The sequence below is a fragment of the Pseudopodoces humilis genome, chromosome 8 (assembly GCF_049639895.1).
Source record: "Pseudopodoces humilis isolate 2021_Gansu_Grassland_sample_001 chromosome 8, ASM4963989v1, whole genome shotgun sequence".
Classification (NCBI taxonomy): domain Eukaryota; kingdom Metazoa; phylum Chordata; class Aves; order Passeriformes; family Paridae; genus Pseudopodoces; species Pseudopodoces humilis.
In genome coordinates, this window is record NC_142207.1 from 23,726,465 (window position 1) to 23,747,174 (window position 20,710).

Below are 20,710 nucleotides of genomic sequence, written 5' to 3' on the forward strand. Positions count from 1 at the left end.
TTTGGTTATTTAAATCAAAATTGTGCTATGTTCTGTGCCTTTCAAATATAAACAACTGTGAAAACCTTGGATTTCTTGTGGGGCTCTTTTCCCTATATGGTGAGTATTTTTTTCTTAATTTTGATAGAGCTTCCATAAAATAAAAAAATCCCAAACAACCAATCACCCAACCAACCCTACAACTGCTTAAACAAAGCATCCTGAAACTGACATTAGCCTAGGCAAACACAGAAAGATATTTTTAAACTGAAGAATTGCATCCCATCACAATTGTCAATAAATGTTGTATCAAATTATGCAACAAGAATCCTACAGAAATCTTAAGAGCACTGCCACCTGTGAATTCATGAAGACAAGAAAAGTCTCTCCCATTAGTCTCCTCAAGAATATGGAGGTCTCAAGTTGGATTTCCTAAACCATCACCAGAAAGTTCCTGGAGAGCTCCCAGAAGTGCAGCTACCATCAGGTGTGATGCAATTTCAAGTGAAAATATCAACAAAATATGTTATTTCTTTCAGAAATAGATTTCCCAGAAGACTCTTTGGTCAGAATAAAGAAAACCACTTATTTTCAGTAGCTTCCAAAACTCTTCAAAAATAACATCAATTTGTTTCATTTTTACAGATACATTAGTCAGTTATTGTCACTTTCCTAGATTTTACACTTGACCATGTAAAAACTTCATAAGTAAACATTTGCCAGAAATAAGATTCATATCTGTGTCTTAATTTTCACAGGCAAGATGTTTCTAAGCTTCACTCAGCTTCACATATTGCCATTAGAAATAAATATTACATCAACCTCAATTAGATACTTACCATTCAAAATTTCCTTCAGATGTCTAAACCATAACTGACAATGATCTTCACTTAAGTTATTTAAATGGATAGCACAGTCTGTAAGCTTATTCTCTTCTTTATTCAAGCATTTAAAAATTGTGATACCCAACAAAGTACCACCTTTTTTCTGCCCTGCAAAATGACGACGTTTCAGTTTTACTGAAAATACATCTTTCATTTCAATAATCTCCTCTTGAACTTGTAAAGCCACACTGGAATCACCTGTAAGGGGAAAAAAAAAATAAAAAGAAAAGCATTACTAATGTGATTGGGAGTAGCAGCAAAAAGTATTGTTAGGGCTTCATCTCTAGGTTTACTTCTTGCATCTCCTCATGCTTGCATTGAAACTTATGGCACATCATTTCCTTCAATCACTGGTCTTTTATTTCACCAAATTTGTTACGTATCCAGCTGTACAACAAAACAATTTCAAAGAGCTTATTTACTCAGCTTTCTGGTGTTCAAAAAAATTAATAAAATTTCATACTCTAAGAAACACTTTTTGAATTCACATTCAAAAAGCAAATTCTTTACTCTATTCACCTAAATCATAGCAGTCATACTTGTAAATCATAAATCAGAAAGTGTGCTATGACCCAAGGTGATTATATGCTCACTGTATTTTTTTCATTTGATACAACCATTGCCTTTTTTGTTTACATCTGAAATTTATCAGAAAACAGTTAAGCAAAAATAGACAAATAAATCAAAACTTTCATCTTTGATTTATGAATTCAGTTTAGAAGACAAAAAAAAAACAGTTTCAAAATATTTCTTGTGACAGTCCTCATCCTAGGGGAGATTTGTGTTAGGCTAAGGGAAGGTTTTGTTATCTTGGGGCTGTTATTTACATGGATGCTGCGGCTGCAGATGCTACCACCTGGAGATGTATCAACTGAGGCACTACGGTACAGGCTTCTCCCTTTTCTGCTCTCTTGAGCTGCATTCCGATTCCTCAAAAACAGTCAAATACTCAAACTGAAGGAAAAATGTCACCATTCCTTGTAGGTATCAGATTCTTTGGACAGAGAAAGAAATTTCCCTGCTTTCTTTGTAATTGCAGCAGATCTGATACAGCACACCAATAAAGGCTCCTTTGCAGCCCAAGGCAAGAAATGTTAGAAACCAGAAAACTTCCCCAAAACTAGCAACAACTCTGTGGTTTCTCAGCAGCGAAAACTGTAGCAGATTCTGTTTGATGACTGTTAATACATGCTGTACTGGAGTGTTGGGAAAACCTATTTTAATTGTCATCCAGGGAAAGATGGACAGCACCCCCTACTTCATTACACCACATGAAGCTGAGGGTTTCAGAAAGTCATATACTCTTTCTGGACAGGAAAAAGATGACTTTGTCAATTCTTGTAACAATTAGATACTGGTATTTCTCAACATCATTTTTGGGAGACTACACAGTGATCATCTCTCTATCCAGGAACACTGGATGACTTCTCCTCAGCCATGCTAACAGAGCTAAAGCTCAAGTCATTGTGACTTCTCACAATTCTCAACCAATTCATTTTTTCCTGTTCTATACCAAATAATCTGCGACAAATAGAAGCATGACCTTGTTATACTTCCCACATATTTTTCCCAACTTGTTGTACTTTATCATCTTAGTATCTCCATAAATCAGCTACTAAGCTGTAAAACTGGACTGAAATTATTCCACTCTTCACAGGAATACTGTGACAAGTAAATGTTGGTGTGTACTGACATAGTACACAGGAAATTGTCTGTAGTGCATTTTTTCAGAAGTACACAGAAAATATTTTTGTCAAACTTTGTACTGCTCTTCTAAAACATTTAAGGGTAAATAGTCTTTGTAGGTCTGAAATGAAAAACTGACTGGTGATGTCCCAAATTACCTAGAACTACATAGTTTAATACCTAAAGACTTGTTTTCATTTTTAAAACAGAATTTTTGAGGGGTCTGCTTATGTTTTTTTCACAAAGCTTCACTGTCAGACATACAGTACACTGAAAATGCCAGCACACAACCTCAATGTTTTAGGAAAAGGAAAGAACAGAGACACATGAAATATAACCACAACCATTCTACAGCAATAACTGACCTGCAACATTCATCTCCCCAGACCAGTATAAATATTCTAAGTGAGCTTGCTTTTTAAATACTTTTAAACAAATCATACTTTAAAATAAATCATATTTTGGATTTAACTCTTAGTTTTGCAGTGGGTATCATGAACTCTATTATGCCAATGTTATGGATGAGCACCACATAAAAGTTACTAACATTAGCCTATTTATCCTGCACAAGTCAAGGAAAATGAAAGCATGATAAAACATTTTTAATTCCCCACTAGCTTTCATAAAATGACATTTAGTCTTAAGCCAGGTAAGGTCTGTATTTTCTTTTCATCACTATTTCAGCCAGTTACTTACTTGCTTGTGCATCTTCCTCTTACTCTGTATTTATAAATACAAAATAATACTCTGTATTTATCAGATTCTTAGGTTGCTCAGATGTATATCAAAACTTCTGATATTTAAAATAAAACATTCTTACTAGGCAGTACTAAACTTTTCAAACCACTATCTGACTTTGTTTTACAGGAATACATTTCTAGATGCATTCTGGAAAAGGATATAAACTCTAGGAATGCTGAACTGGAAAAAACCATCATCCTCGAGTTTTAATTTCTAGAGAATATGTTGAACTAGCTAGTAGGATTAGGACAACCCACTTTTACTAAAGTTGCAAAGAAATCTGCATAAAATCCCAAACATAAGCAAGAATTCTCATTTTCTCCGCTTACTGAAAATAAGACCATCACAAATGCAGTACCATTTTATAAAACAATTCAGATAAAGAAAATTTAAGTCATGAGCTGTATTTATAAAATATTTCCAGAATGACATAACAATCAACCTTACTTTCATAATAAAGTATACATTGGATTAAACACTTTTTTAAACTTTGAAAGCCATATTGGCTTGTTAGTATCATATGGGTTATTGCAAGCGGTTTCAGGACATTAACTGTCCTCTCACATTACTTAGAAAGATATTGGGTACCATCTGTTCTTGCAAGAGATTTAAGTACACATCTATTAGATATCATGCTATTTATTTTATTCAGTACCCACTTCCCATTGTTGTATCTTCTGAAAAAAAAAAGTCAATTTAATTACAAGGAATAAAGATAATCTCTTCTACCGGGCTGCCATGTCATCATGAAAGCAGAGAGGGGACCTGTATAAAGTAGGTTACAGGCGTTAGGGAAGAGCAAAACTAACAGCACTTAACATTTAGAAAAGATCTAACAAAACCAGAATATATGGCACTTAAAAAAAAGTAACCATAAGCCAAGGGCTTGTCTAAATCAATCTCAGCACATCTGTCTGATGTAGAGCGTAAACAGGATTAGAGTTGGATTTATCTGCTTGACGCTAATTGTACTCACAGTTTCTGCACATGTCCACTTTTTTTTTTTTCCAAATACAGCATGAAAAAAAGAAAAATCTGCCTGGATAGATGAATTTCTAGGAAGTTTTATGCCCCTATTTATCATCCCACTAATTTCAAGCAATGAGCCTATCCTACATTTTTCCTATTCATGGTAGTCAAATCTCTTATTTAACAAAAAAACATGTCTGCATCAACCATACTGAGCTAAATCAAACGATGAGGAACTAATACACTCAAATAGGGTTTAATTGTAAATAGTAAACCAAATTTTAATTAGTCAAGGATGTTAAACTAGGCTTTAAACAAAAAGACTACCTCACGTTTACAGCAAAAGTGATGAAAATATTCACAAAGGGAAAAATGCAGTACTACTGAAAAATAGAACATTTCTAAAGAAAATGTGGTATTTAAATATAAATACCAATATTCAATAAGGAACCACTTTTTGGACTGCTATCTTACTACAGAGGCCGAAAATCTATAAGTGGTACTTAAGGACTTGATTTCCATAACAAATATCTGGAGTACATGGAAAATATCAGAAAACACTCATTAATGTGACTGTAATTCAGGTACAAGAATCAGACACAAAGCAAAGAGTGTTATACTCCCTTGGTCACAAATGCTTCCTATGACCTTTGGCAAGACACCTAGCCCTCCTGACTATAATGAGTAAATAAATCTTCTACACATTTTAGGCTCTCTGCCCCACTCTATTCTCAAAGCTACTTCCTTAATAGTTGATGGAAATATCTCAGTGCAGTGTAACTTAACAGAAATAATCTAAAATTTTAAAAAAAATCATCAAGACCATACCAAAGAAAATACAGTGATCAGTAATTATTAAAGTGTTTTATTATACAACACTTATTTATTATAAAATTGATCACAGACCATCCTACACTGTATGAACACTACTTTCAAAGTAACCGTTCAGGACATACAATAAAACATAACTATATTAATACAAACCCAAAAATAAAATAATTAAAAATTAAATCAGTGTTGACAGTATGTCTATAAATCTATGTTTAGGAATACTTAACATAATGTCTAATGCATTTAAACCAGCACCTATTAGCCCATCAGTTACTAAGCCCATTTTTCCCCCACTGTAAATCAGAAAACACAGTAAGCAGCATGCACCTGATTCATAAAACCTCTACAGTTTTCAGCTACTTATTGATCAAGCTGACTTGACTCTCGCTGGCAGTGAGAAAAGCAGACACAATCGTTCTTGCCAGAAAAGCCAAGAAAAACTGTAAGGCCTTTCTGGCTATTTAGCGCTTATTTAAGTACTCTAAACAGGAGACAGAAAAGCTATTTCAAAACATATGAATTTCGAATGATATCTTATTTCAAAAAGATAGGTCATGCAATACTTCTGGCAAAATTTGATGCTATGCCTCTTACACTCTTCTGCAAGCAGAGAAAGCAAAATTCCAGTTTCTGCTTGCTGAAAGTATCAAACAGTAAGCTGAGGAGAAGGTGGTACAGCCAGGGCCAGGTTGGGGAGATGCTGGTTTTTGTTTGAAGATTACATTACTGTAGTCCTTTTAAAAGGTGTTACAGGAGAAGTTAACACAAGCAAGGCCTTAATCTAGAAACACGTTTCTCATGCTGTGTGCAATGACCTGCTTGGGAGCGGCAAGGAGCTCAGAAAGTATTTCATGGGACTGAAGAGATGCAGCTCAGTTTCTGCAGAGCTGGAGAGAAAAAGCAGGGTGCAACTACTCACTTCACCTTTTAATGGCAGCTATTCACTTGCAGCAGCAGCTGTATTCCTTCAGGGCAGAAAACTGAGCTTAAAAACATCTGACAGGAATACAACCCATTTTCGTTCTCCTTCTCTAGAGAAACTTAGGGAGAAGTGATGTATTTTGCCAAGCAAATGCAATACCTCACTGCTAATCCCTCTCTCAATAGACACCAACCCCCGACTCACCTGCCATGACTGTGCACTCCAACCCTTTTCCTGAAGTCTGGCTCTGGGCAAAACTCAGCTGAGTCAAATCAACTCCCTAAAGTAACAGAGATTGCCCACTTTTCCCCTGGCTTAGTCTTCTGACAGTTCTTTAGTATAATCAGTTCAACACAAGTCCTATAAAACTAGAGATGCTACAAAGTGCTAAGAAAATTCACAGCAGGGAAGAAGGAAGAACTGGGACTGTCTCCTTTCATCAGCAGGAAATCAACATGTCTTGAGCCAATCTGCTGTGCATTTTCACTTCCAATTGCTAACTCCCCAAAGATCACACAGATCAACAAGAGTCAGCCAGAAATGGAAAAGATGCACAATGGCTTCTCTTAATTCTTTAGAGCTCTAGTGACATCTTATATATTAAAAAAAAAAATGTAAGTCTCAGAACAAAATTCCACTTTACAAAACAAAAATGACACATTCAGTTGTGTTTCACTGGACAAGTGAAACAAGGAGACAAGAAAAACAAGGAGTTATTCACTAGTCTAGCTTAAAGAAATCATCTTATTTTAAAGTACAGATAAGTACCCTTAAAAAGAATATTTTTATGAATAATAACAGACAGATTAAAAAAATTAAATTTCAGTACAAATTTGAACTTCCAGTTTCAATTTTTCAACACAATACCAGCCAAAAACAAACAATAATTTTCCAGTGTAGATCTCAGTCATGGGGTAAAGGTTTACATTACATAACAGAATAATTTCACTTATTTCTAAACAACTTTACAATATTCACAGCATGGGTAAATCCATCTAAAACTGTAACCTCCTACCTTTTATCTTCCCCTCTTGTCTCACCATTTTTCAAATGGTTCTTCCCCACAAGACACCACAACCACTTGATTGCAGCCCCTGTTCTCCACCATATCTGGGAAAAATGAATCCTCTGAACTTCTGAACATCCCCACCGAACCAAGAGGGCTGTTGCACGTACAGCCCCTGTGCACAGCATCGTATCACAGCAACTGAAGGAAAGGCAGCTTTAGAGAACACTTGGTGTAGTCCTTGAAGTCTTGAGCTGGAGCAGACTCAAGCACTTAAAATTTGGTTAACTTTCACTACAGTTCTAAAAGACGGCAATAGGCAAACTTCTGAAAAGAACAACCATCACCAAACTACTTAGTTCTGGCTGATCCAAAAGAAAAGAGGATCCCATACTGTCAGAGCACAGTTCAGTACAGCTCAGAGGCTGGTTTTGCTGGAGCTGATGCCCTGTGAAGAAAGGCCAGGCTTGGGAACTTCCCCTCTAAGCATGACCAGATCTCAGAGTGACGCTCATACACTTGATGCCCAGCAGGCCATGGAAAAGGCCTTTCCTCTTGTAATGAGGCTCATCAGACATCTATCCATCAAGCTTTCATTAGTGCTTTCACATAGAGCAGTGAAGCAGCTTGCTGATTAACTACAGGCTAATGGCAGAATTCCATTAGAAAAACATACTGAAACTGCCAGTTCGAAAAGAAGTCAAATAGCTTACTGAATAAATACCTCTGCAAAATAGTCTGACTGAAACTTTAGCAGAAGGCCTGGCACTGTTCCAGAGAAAAAGTTTCACCTTAAGGAAGAGTTTGCCCTTCATTCTACAAGAAAGAATTCGAGGGAGATGATGAATTTGAAAATAACACAGAGTTCTATTGGGAATAATGCTAGAACAACAAGGTAAGCTGAAAGGAAGCAAGGCAGACAATGACTGATTCCCATCCTGAAGCATTTGAGAAGATGCATGAAGCAAAGGCTTTGCTTTTAATAATTACATTTTCTTATTAACACCACAGCAAGAAAGAGGTCACTGGAAATATACTATAGAAAGCTCTACATTTTATATTAAAAATATGGCCCATATACTGGCTAATTTCATAATATGATTTGAAAAGTAGCTGCAAATCTTTTATTTAGTGGCTGAAACTTTGAGGCTTTTAATTTAGTAAGAAAACTTATGTAAGAAACTTCAGAGTGACAACAGGGTAAAAAGCATCACTGATTTCCATCATTTCCCAAAACCTCTGCAAACGTATGTATCAGATTAAATGACTGGTCTTACACAGACCAACCATACACCTATCATAAAATGGAATCTATTTGCAGAGAGACTTTTGAAATAAACAGAAGACTGGTATCTAGTGGCCTACATGATTTAATAGAATCATGGCTAGCAGAGCTGAAATACACTAAAGAATCCCCAAAGAGGAAACATGAGCCTAATTTTACATTTCCTCGAAAACATCTCACACACACACAGTGTTTTGTACCTACTAATTTATGTTACAATCACAGCAATTACTTCTGTCATTTCAGAAAATAAGGGGAAGTGGGGAAACAAATGACCTCTTATGGCCACATGACATTACTGAGTTTGATTAAATACAAGTTAATAATTACTTTTACTTGGAGCTTTACTTGCACTAGATCTGCCACAGCCTCAAATACAGATTTAGAAACCACCCATACTGCTAAATACCAGTGTTTCAGGGAACTCATTATGTCTCAAATATCTGAATTTTAGTCTCTTCTGTAAAAGGTTTTCAAGAAACATTTTCAGGAAAAAAAAGCAAGCAGCCCATTCTAAACACAAGTCAATTTCCTCCTGTAAACTACTGATAATTCATGTACCCTAGCAAGTCATGCTTTTAGTTATCAAAGCATTGCTATCAGCTGCTAGATGAACTCATCCACTAACTTCTACATGTTTGGCTTTATCCTCACTGATCTCCAATCTACTTTTTTTCCCAGAGATTTATGAAGAAAACTGCCATCCTTTGTATCATTGTATCTGCATCTCCTGCACTAGCCCAAGGGCAAGAGATGGCAATAGCACTACCAGAATCCTCTGACAAGCATAACACCCTTCCCTCACCCCCACGCTCAGTTGCCACTTAGGAACAGGAAGAATGCAGGCTACACCACTTTGCCTGCAGGGGTGAACTAATCCTATTTTGTTCATGTACACCACACTTGTAACAAACTTAAAAGAAAAGCACCAAAAAAAAAAAACCCAGAATTTTGTTAGATGATCTTTATAATATAGATTCCCCCCGCCCACCCTTTTCTCCTTGTGGACATTGTTCATATTTCTCTAACTTTTAAAAACGTTTTTTCATATTAAAAATATAATTTATATTACATGATAGATGTACAATACAAAAACCACTTAGAACACAACACCAAATTCAAGGTATTCTTAGTCAATTGTGCAGTACACAAATTAGCACTTAATAGAAAGAGAAAGCTTACATAATGCAACACACCAGAAGCTTTCCAGTATTACAATTATTTTTATTATATAGAATTTACTCCATTTGCAATGATGCATAATTCTGTGACTGAGGAAATTACATTCTCAGACTGTCATCAATTTCAATTTTTTTTTTTTTTTGGTAGCTTAACACTATGACAAAGCTCTCACAAAAGATTTGATACCAATATGATGTGACACAACTGAACCAAACCTTAATTTCACTCACAGTGAGAAATCACAGGATTGAGTAACACTGTGCAGTCTTTTAGAAAAGTTTATTGCTTCCAGATGGATGCAAGTTTCCTTTCAGCACTGATTGTATCTTCTGTACACAGGGTGCCAATGTTACTATAAATACAGTCAAAAGCAGTTATAAAGATAAATTATTAAAATATTGACATAAACAAGCTCAGACAATAGCTCCTCTCTGCACAAAGTAAGGACAGCTACATTAGAGCGCTGTCTGTCTCACAAATGTTCAATACAACAACACGCACACCCTTTCTAGAAATTACAACCCTGTACGCAAACAAGCACACATTTCCACGGTATCCATAAAATTATTTCTAATTCCAACTGCGTGCTCTTTGCCCCATGTTGTGTAGTGCCATGTGTTTCCCTGCATGGTGCACGCCACCAGGACGCCCACCTGTGCCCGTGTGTCTGCACCAAGCTCACCGAGAACTGCTGCATACTCACTGCAACACGCCCGTGTCAAACAAAAACTGTAAATAATAAATCTCTTTGAGCTAATTTAAATTTTGGTCCGTGTACATCAGGCGCTTTATAAAGTCTATCAACAGGTCTACAAAATGTTTAGCAGAAAAAATAATTCTAGGGAATATCTCATTTGTCTATAAACAATTATATATAATGCTATTTTGAAAATTAAAATACATTCAGAATTATCATGTGAAGCCCCTAATTTGAGTTGTTTTAATATTTTATGTTGTTATACTGTTCAGAAATTACATTAATAAATGGTAATGAGTCATTTTAAATATTGTTTGAAATTTTCATAACTTTCTTAAATATCTGGAGATCTCCATTTGGAATTGTCACATAACCAGTGTATAAAATAGGATAAGTTAATGCATTTCAGAAAACATGCAGAATTCATAAAACGTTTTATGAATAAAATGTCAACATTGAGCACCATGAAATTCAAAATTTAGTACAGAGGTAACTTTCACTTTTATATCAAACTGCATTAGCATAGTAAGTTATATATAGAAATCTACCTATTTTCTGACTGCTTTAAAACAGACATTGGTAAAAAAAAACCCTTTAAAAAACCCACCCCAAAATGCTCCCCAATGTCTGCTTTGCATCCTGGCACGCACCAACAACTTCAAACAAACCTCTCCAATGTACTTTAAGCAAGTTCTTTGGCATCTACCACCAGCTCCTCTTATCTCCAGTATGGTAACTGCACGCGCACGTCACATTTACATATCCATTCCTAACCTTAACAGTAAGTACTACAATCAAACAGAAAGATTACTGATTGACACAGCAAAAAAACCCAAAAAAACCCCAGAAAAACCAAAGCAAAACTAAACAAGCCAATTTCTGATCAGTTTTCATTGCTGAATAAACATGTCAGATGACAAAGCTGTACTTCAAATCTCCCATAATACACATAATTTTTTGCTCCCACAAACTCTTTAATGCTAGCATTACACCAGTATGCACAGAAGAGGCTGAAGCATCTTACTTGCAGATCCTATGAATTTTACAGCATCACAATGCTGCATATGGTTGCAGAGTCAGGGAGCAATTCCCATTCAGAGCACCCACACAGCAACAGAGATGCATCTCCAAACACTTCAGCACACACTTACACAGTGTTATTGTTACTATTTCTTGCAAATTTTCCTCTATCACAATATTAAACCTATTTTGCTCATCTAAAAGTAAATTTAACAAGAATTAGTTTCTACACGTATCCAGCTGCACATTACAAATCATACGATAATCTTTGATTTAGCCATAAAGTGAATTAGTTCAAGAAAATTATCACCATTTGTGTTCAAGAAATAATCAGCATTGATACCTTGGCACGCATCTTTTAGTGGCTGACATAACAAAAGGGCATGGATGTTTTATATTAAGGGTCATCTTCTGTGAACATCAGGAATCTTCTCAAATGTATTTATGGAAAAATACCAGCAAAGCATGTTGAAGCTACATTTTTTCCTTATTTTGAGGCTGATCAAAATAAATCATTCTCAATGGCTTCAGACATTATCCTATACAAGTCTAACTATGCCTTTGGAATTTAACTTCCTTTCTCCACAATAAAAATAAATGTATTAAAAAAACCCAAGACTATAATAATTATAAACATTCATATGAACAATATTTCCAAGGGAATTATGGCTAAGAAATTCAGGTTTCCTATACAGTCTGCTACTGCACTGTAATTCTTAACCAGCATTTAATAAAATTAACCCCTTGGTATTTTGCCAGGCAAAGAACATACTTTCTTTAACCTGTATTATTTATAACCAATAAAAGTAAGTACCTTGCAAATGGAAGGCCAGGCAAACTGAAGCTCAAATTTTATCATTAAATCATGCTTGGCACTGTAGACACAGGTGGAATTGCAGACTAGTGATGTGTGTGCTTTTACTCAAAATATCATTTAAATATAATTTAACTGGTTTCTCGTATTTAAGACCAGCAATACCAGGACAGAGCAAACGTCCATCTGTCCCAGTATCTTATATCAAACCATAGCCATAAGCAGATGCTAAGAGAAGAGAAGGAATAAAGGAAGCATTTATTCTCTTTCCCACTAGTACTTTTCCATTCCCCACCTGTTTTCATTTGGGACACCCTGAACTCACTGGGGTTTCTACACATTTAACAGCACTCAAATGAGACCATCCATCTCCATCTGAATCCACAAAATCTTTTAGCATCAACAATCTTTGGCAGTAAATTTTACATTTCTCTTAGCTTTTCATTTGGTTTTCAGCCTGGTTCTTCTCAGCCTTATGCACCATATTTCTTATGTTCTACATCTGCCACCTACTTGGTCCAGGCCTCATCTCCCATACCTTCCTTTCAGACCAAGAAGTGCCAGCCTAGTCTGCCACTCTCATCCAGAAGCCATTATGTACCCTTAACCACTGTCACCCCTTGAACCTTCTCCAGTCCCACACTGCCTTTGCTGAGAACACCAGAACTGCACACACTATTCAAGATGTGGTTAAATAACTGATGGTTTATAGAGCATACAAACATCTGCTTTAGTCTCTATTTATGTTCTAATTACCCTTAACATAATAATCCTAACAACTGTTTAAGTGACAGATGACATTTTCCACATGATAAACCTATAATCATACACATTAGGAATGGTATACCTACAGCTCCTGATCTTTATTCCAAGCTGATGGCATTCAAATAAAAGATTGATACATTACAATGTGTGTAATTATTCCAACTCTTGGACTCACTGTCCTGCTGCCTAGTCAAATCTGCAAAACTGCCATGGCTTTAAAGCTGTGCTGTAGGAAAGAACTTACTTTATTACTCTGCTCCCACGTAAAATCAATATTGCTAAAGGCTGATGAAAAAAACAGTATCTGCTTTAAGCAAGTATTCATATACATATAAATCATTATAAGCTCAGTACTGAATTTCTGTGTGTACCTTCCCCAAACGGTTTCCATAAAACAAGTGAGACCTAGGGACAAAATTTCAAAATCACCACCTGCTTGTTTCCATCATATTTTAAATAATTAACTACTCAACAAATGTAAATCCTAAGAAACAAACAAAAAAAAGCTCATATTTAATTTTAATTTGTACTACAGTTAAAAAAAGAAACAAACATTGATCAGCTACCCTTTTTTCTGCTAAGCATTGTTTTCCAAACCAACTCCAGTTACTACCAGCCCTGTTTAATGAGCATGTTGCAGTCAAGTGACCAAGAAACATTACATTTGACATGAAATACTCAAAGTTTTCTTTTTCCTTAAATAAAATCAGTACAAAATTAAAAACACACATCTGTACACAATCTTTTCCCAATCATGGTAACTTACAATACACTTAGGTTTAGCAGAAAATGTGTCAGCTGCAGAATCCACTGAATGAAATCACAAATCTGTTCAAAGTTTGATGTTGACATGAGTTACCACCATCTATAGCCATCTAACTGTTAGTGCACTATTCATTGGCACTATGATAATTCTGATCCCTAGCTAATCACCTCACTGCAAGTTAAATTACATAGATGTGACAGAGCAGGCCTTTGGGAAACCCAAAACCATCCAAGTGTGAAATCTTTCAGTACCTTTCTTGACAGAGTATTTTGACAAGTCTCCAAAAGGCAAGATGCAACAAACAGGAGACCAGGGAGAGGACTTGGACAAGGAGTAATCTCATTTTGAACCATCTTCGGAACAGTCAACAGATCAGCCAGGCAAAGATGTGCTATTTTCACACAGAAACCCAGCAAATCATCTTGAATTTGAATTTACTGTTAGCAATTTATTTACAAGAATTGTCACTCCTTAGACTCACATAGGCTTTTTTTCAAAATACATTTTCATATGTTATTTTTAAGTGAAAACGCTTATTCTATTTCTACTATGGTGTACTAAAACAATGCAGAAAAATATAACCACAAGATAATTTTTAAACTTTCATCAAATGACAGGAGGGCGATATAACAATGAGCACTTAATTACCCAAGCTCAGATCAGTATGTACAAAACAGCATTATATTTAGTCGTAAGGATTTATTGCTGTTACCCTTAACTTGATCATTCACGTGCCAAATTTTGTTTTTCCAAGACTGTCTGCACTGTGTAAAGATCTGTTTCCAGGATACCTATAATTGTGCAGTACATAACATCTGTTGCTTTGCATTTTCAGAGCCTCACAAAGAATACTTTCCTATATTCACTTGAGTGTATGGACTGGCAGAACAGATATATTGTCACAGTTCAAATAAACTGACAACTACAGCAACTATTCAGCACTGAAAAGCATCCAACTAACTGCAATCTGACGTTGCTCAAACAGGCAAAAGCCAGGAAATTCAGAGTTCAGTGCTGAATTGTATTAATGAACTGACCATTTGTTTAAACTTGCAACGCAGGTGAGAAATAGCCACATGCTAGACTAGAGAACTGTGAGTTAAACCAAGTCATGGAAAAAGTTCTCAGTGATTTACTATTTTCCTATGACATCTAAGTGAGAAACTGGGGAAGGAGGAAGTTCCACCAGATCTTAAACATAAGTGAATTGTGTTTCATCAAATCCCTTACAGGTAGGCTACCAGACAACAAGTCTAATACAAAAATTCAGGCTTACAATTTCAATTTATTTTTTTTTTAACAATACCTAGTTTTACTGTTCAAATCTGCTCTTCAACTCAAGGGAGAAGGGTTCCTAAATTGCAAGACAAGAGTTGCAAAACTACTTCCCTAGTGAAATAGTTTGAGATGTACCATCCACACCTTTGGTCCACAGACACCAGTATTTTTGAAACAACCTGAACAATTAAAAGGAAGACATTCTAGTCACTTATTTCAAGTCAGCAATTAAAAAAAAATCACAACCCAAAAAATTGACAGTTAGTATCTATGAGACAGGAATCAATTTAGAAAAAGATTCTGGTAAAACAGAATTCTATAGCAGTCACAGCACTAAATGACAAAAAGGTCAAATTTTGAAAGGAAACAGCAGATACCACCACAAAACTAGCAGATGTTCCTAAAGGATCATCTGTACAAAAACATAAGCATATGTGAGAGAAATCCAACACTATCACAAAATCAGTTGGTGTCTAACATAATAGCAGTTCCTTATGGCAATATGGTAATACATGTATCAGATACTCAACACATTATGGTTTTTTGTCTGCACATACTGTTACAACATAAGTCATAAAAACCAGGACCACTGATTTCCTCAAAAGGAAAACATTAGTTCCACAATCCATTAATGTTAAGGTACACAGACTACTCAGTTTTTCAGGTTATGTTCTCAGATTTTCAGCCACTTAAGCTTTTTCATAAATTGTCTTAGTAGAATAAAATTATCTTTGGAGTACTGGATGTGTTGCATAAAAACTTCCTTCTAAAGTCAGTGCATAATATGGCCAGATCTAGCTAAATGAAACAGCAAACGAAAGGGGATCTTCTATCCAATATCTATTTGTTTGGGTTTTACATAACTGCAACAGTATTTATTATTTACCTGCTGCTTCTGTGATATACATAGTTAACAAGACATTTACGAGGAGAGGAAAATTGTTTTTCTAAGTTTAGTTTTATTGATTCCAACAAGAGCAGATGACACACTTTTCTGCTTTTATTTCTATTTTACAACTGCAAAAAAAGTCACGCATTTTCCAATTAACTACACTTAAAAGTCAAGATAAGCAGGCAACATTTGATGCAATAGAAAAAGACAAAAGTGCATAATAGGGGGTTACAGATTCAGGGATGATATGGTAAAATGACAATCAAAGAAAGAATACAACAGCATCTAGGATCTGAAAGAGGGGCTAAAAAATTAGTGTGAAGGGCCAAAATTATAGTGAAGGGTCAAAAACCAGGATAATTAAGAAACTGAGATAAGAGACTTCTACTTGGATTAGGGATTTGACTGCATATTCTTTAATGACTTAAAAGAACAATAATCTACACTGAGAAAGGGACTCAATGTTACAGCACTATTGTGGATATGAAAATATCACTAGCATGGGCATCAAAGATAGGTTAGCCTATCAACTTCTTTTTTAATATACATCTTTGGATTCTCTCCATCGTGCTATATAAGCAGGACCATCAATTGACTCTTGCACACCTTTGCCCAAAAGGCACAGTCAAGAGTTGTCAACTACTCTGTGAACAAGAAAATTCAGAACTTTGAGAACTGTTTTTGAAAATAAACTCACATTCTACTCCTCATCACATATCTCCTCTAACACTCCACTGATTCCCCCACCCTGTATCACACACACCCCCACACACACACCACAGCATCACCCTGCATGTCTCCCTGTCTGCCCAGCAACAGCTCCAGTGTCCCCTCTGTTCACTCACATCCCTCTCCACAACACCACAAATCCCTCCCACACCCACAGGGCACTGCACCAAAGCCCCTACACTCCCATAATGTATCAGCTCACCCCCACCACAGCGCTCCTGACTGCCCCCTGATTCCCACCTCTCTTTCTTCAATCTGCCTGCTCAGCGGCCAAAAGCCAGCACCAGCCACGCCTGGCCTGTTCCTGGTGTGCCAGCTGCCCAGTGATGCACAACGTGCCAAGCACCCAGCCAGGCACCATCCTCGCTCCCCAGGCAGGAGGAGGAGAGGAATAAAGCAAAGCACAGCCTTATCTGTAATAACAGAACATGGCAAAGACCTAATTATTACACAGTGCTATGGGAGAAACAAAGGAAAAAACCCAACCACAAAAACAAAAACCATCACCTTTACCCAAGTCTAAAACTTGCTGAGTTTATTGCCTACAAGAGCTTTAAGATAACACAAACCACAAGTTCATCAACAGAAAGTTTTGCATAAAAAAGACCATAAAGAAGGGTTACTTTCTATGAAAGATAAATTAATCCTGTTATTTAAAATTCCCATAGCATCAGAATCCAACTCACTAACACAGGCAGCACTTAATGTGTATGCAGACCTGAACACACAAATATAATTTTCAAGAACTAGCACAGAAACTTTTTTCCTGGAACGAAGATTTAAATATCTGAACCCTCTCTTTGGAGGTACAGAATTGAAGTGCATATAAAAGGCCCTATTAGATATCCAGACTATGTCAGCCCCTTTCAGTATAAGCACAGAGATGCACAAATGTGTGAAATACAAGAAAGAACAGAAAGAATGAAACAAAGTAAGTTGTGCCACAAACACATGAACTGATCTTCTGATAAAGGGGAAAAAAAACCACACAGTCAGTCAAGATATTAAGTTCAAAAGTCTCCTGAAATAAAGAAAAAAATTTAAGACTCCTTTAATTAGTGTATCCTACTTCCATAACTATTTTTTAATTTCCACAATAAATTGTAGATTAGTAAATTGTTTTGCAGCTTCATGCAGTATTTTTCTAAAAGACGTTAATTTTAAGAACTTCCTGGAAAAAGATTTGAGTGTCTTGTAACTTCAGACACCACGGGACTGTTTAAAACTTCATGCTTTCTTCCTTCAATTTACATCTGAAAACCATATATTAATATGGCACATGAACACCTCACTTTTAGTTACACTACATGTTCTTTATGTCTCTTCCTTGAAAATAGTTTTTCTCTTTGGACAATACATAAGCCACTTAGAGAAAATATGTTTTCTATACGTCAGAAGTAGAATCAAAAGCTTTGAATTTGGAACTTCAGTAATTCACATTTTGTAACAGCCAGTTTCCATTGCCATTATTCCTGACTGACCGATAGACTGACAGATGTCTTACTTTAGAGATCCCAAACAGACTATTGGTATCTATTTCAGCCACATCTGTTCCTAAACAGCCTTGGCAACAGGCCACTATGCACTTGGAATTAATTTTAAGTCCTTTATTGCCGACTCTTTCACTGTTAAAATACATCAGTGATTCTTTTTCCTTATTGCTGCACTTACATAGAACATCTATAAATCTGTATTTCAGACGAATATTAACAAGAACTAAAGCATACTATAGATAAGAATAGCATACTTAAACAATATATTGATTAGTTTTAATTAATTAAAAATAAAGTTTTATTTTTATTTTATTCATTATTAAATCTATACTCAATAGCACATTAACTAACATTAATAGCACATTAAGATCTTATTTTCTTGTTCATTAATTGAGAAATTATGTTCAATTACCAATACTTAAAAAGCAAGCTTTATCCAAATTATTACTATTATTATCCAAATAGTCAGCCCAGCAAGCTGTCAGTCAGAGAATAACTTGATATACCATTCAGTTTAGTACACTACACAGACAAGAAATTACACCTATAAAGTTTTTCATAATGACCAAAATCCTCCAGACTTCACATACTGGTGAAGTGCTGGACAGTTGCCAGTTTTGTTACACTTCCTACCTGACAGAAATCCGCTGAAAAACTGCAATTATTGTTAATCAGGAAACTCTACAGCAAACTTTAAAAACATGCTGAAGGCTTTAGAAATTATCAGAATTAAAGTATTTATTTAACAACAACAACAACAAGCCATATTCATAAAGAGGATACAAATGATCTTCTGGGAACTTATAAAAATCCCATAATATTCAAATCTGTACTTAACATAGTTTTCTCTGCTATAGCTTTGAAGCAGCACTCAAAATGAGAACCTCCACAGTTCAGGGCTGGATTATTTTAATAAAGAAGTCTTGCCTTTTTCTTGATTTCCATTATTATATTTACAGCATAGGAATGCCACATAGAAAGAAGCTAGATAAAAAAAACTATCTACTACTGAGTGAGAGCTCTGCTTCTCGTCGGGGCGCCCAGTGCCCTGTTAAAAGCAAGCTACCTGCTACAGGCCAGAGGTTCCACCCCCACTGAGGAGAAAAGGCTCAGCTGAGCTGCACACCCAGGCTGTAGCTGCAGCCTTTCCAAGGGGAAACTTGCCCACATTCCCACCTGACACATTCTCTCCGCCAGGCTCCACACCCAGTCGCCTGCCCAAGACTCACTTCTGCCATAAGATTTGTTATAATAAATAACACACAAAATTCATAATGGCTCATGCTTATTTGAGAGGTAGGAACTCTGCCGTAGAGTGAACAACGAAGGAAGCCATCAAAAATCATCAGCAAGCACGGGTAGCCCAAAACCTCTTGGAGAAGCTGCAGAAATCCAGGACAGAGTGAAGAAGGAAGTGCTCCTGATATTCAGGCTGCCTAGATCCCCACAGGGACAACACAATGGAGCAGAACTACACATACATCACTGGGACTCAATTGGGCCCAGGCACAGCAGATGTCCCCTGCTTGGGAACTTTGAGCTGCAGCTTTTGAGCTCTGGTAGAACCTGGAAGAGCCAAGGCTGCACGAACTACCACATGTAAGAACAACTGGAACCGCAGAGCTGCGGATGACAAATGACAACATTAGCAAGACGGGAATTCTATCTGGAGAACTATGGGGGATGGGAGGTTAGGAAAACACCAAGAAAGCAACTACCTTATAGTACTCTGATTTTGACAGACCATAGCAACTGCCGTAGAAGAAAGACCTTTCCATAAAACAGGAAGAATTGCTACATACTAGTCCAACTAGGAGACATTCAGCAGCACTTGCAAAGCGTGAAGACCTGGCTTGACCTCTTAGAGCCTAAGGCAAACTACATTATGAAGCTTTTGAGTTGAAGAGAGCATGCATAAGCCAAATCCCAGTGGAAAGACTTGTCCAGAGAGCTGTTAGCCATCTCTGAACACTCCACTACTTATCTACGAATGAGACCCTACCACAGATGGCTCCTCCCAGCACCAGTACAGAACACTACAGGGTAAAGGCTACTGGGAGCCAAGAATGAGGGAAAGGAAAAACATTCAAGCTCCAGAATCTGCATTTGACTGCTGCAACTGCAGCCTCTCAAAAATGAAATTATTCAGCAGCTCAGTGCCACATAGTATAAAACCAAATTGTCCAAGAAAGAAGTTTCAGCGTATATTTAATACATGTGCAGTAAAAGCCCAAATCCTGATAAAACTGGAAGCAGCTTGTCAGTGCTGCTTTCCATAGGACTCCCGAAGTCCTGCCATCTGCTACAGGTCTGACTTTAGGCACTGCATACTTCATTACCTTTCAGGAGCTATGAAAAGTTTCTGATGTCTGTATGAAAGTAGCAGCTGAGAGGGATCCATTTTTCTGATAAAAACAAACAAACCAAACCAGCCAAACAAAACAAAAAAAGCCAAAACCACACAAATCCCAAGACACAGAATACACTCCCCATCTTTGGAAGCATGGAGCAATATACACCAAGATTTATTCTTCCTGTCTGCACCTTAATATCCTTCACTATTGACAATTACAGACCCTAGTTCCTGATATATGGCAATTCCACTTACATTAAAGAGGCAGAACATATAGTGACACTCGTATTAGAGCTCTACACACAGAACTAAATAACTAATAAATCACATTGCAGATCACATACACAGAGACCTGTAGTTAGTCCCAAATGGGAAGAAAGAGAACCATCAGCACTAACTAACAGCATTATTTACCCAC

General features: G+C 36.5%; 1 protein-coding gene across 1 annotated transcript in view; it reads right to left on the reverse strand.

The window, feature by feature from the left end:
• Nucleotides 1-20,710, reverse strand: part of CERKL (CERK like autophagy regulator) — a 49,780-nt gene that overhangs the window by 27,675 nt on the left and 1,395 nt on the right. The window contains exon 2 of the mRNA XM_005519857.2: nt 819-1,061. Coding sequence (XP_005519914.2) covers nt 819-1,061 — 243 coding nt within the window. The remainder of the gene's footprint in view (nt 1-818; nt 1,062-20,710) is intronic.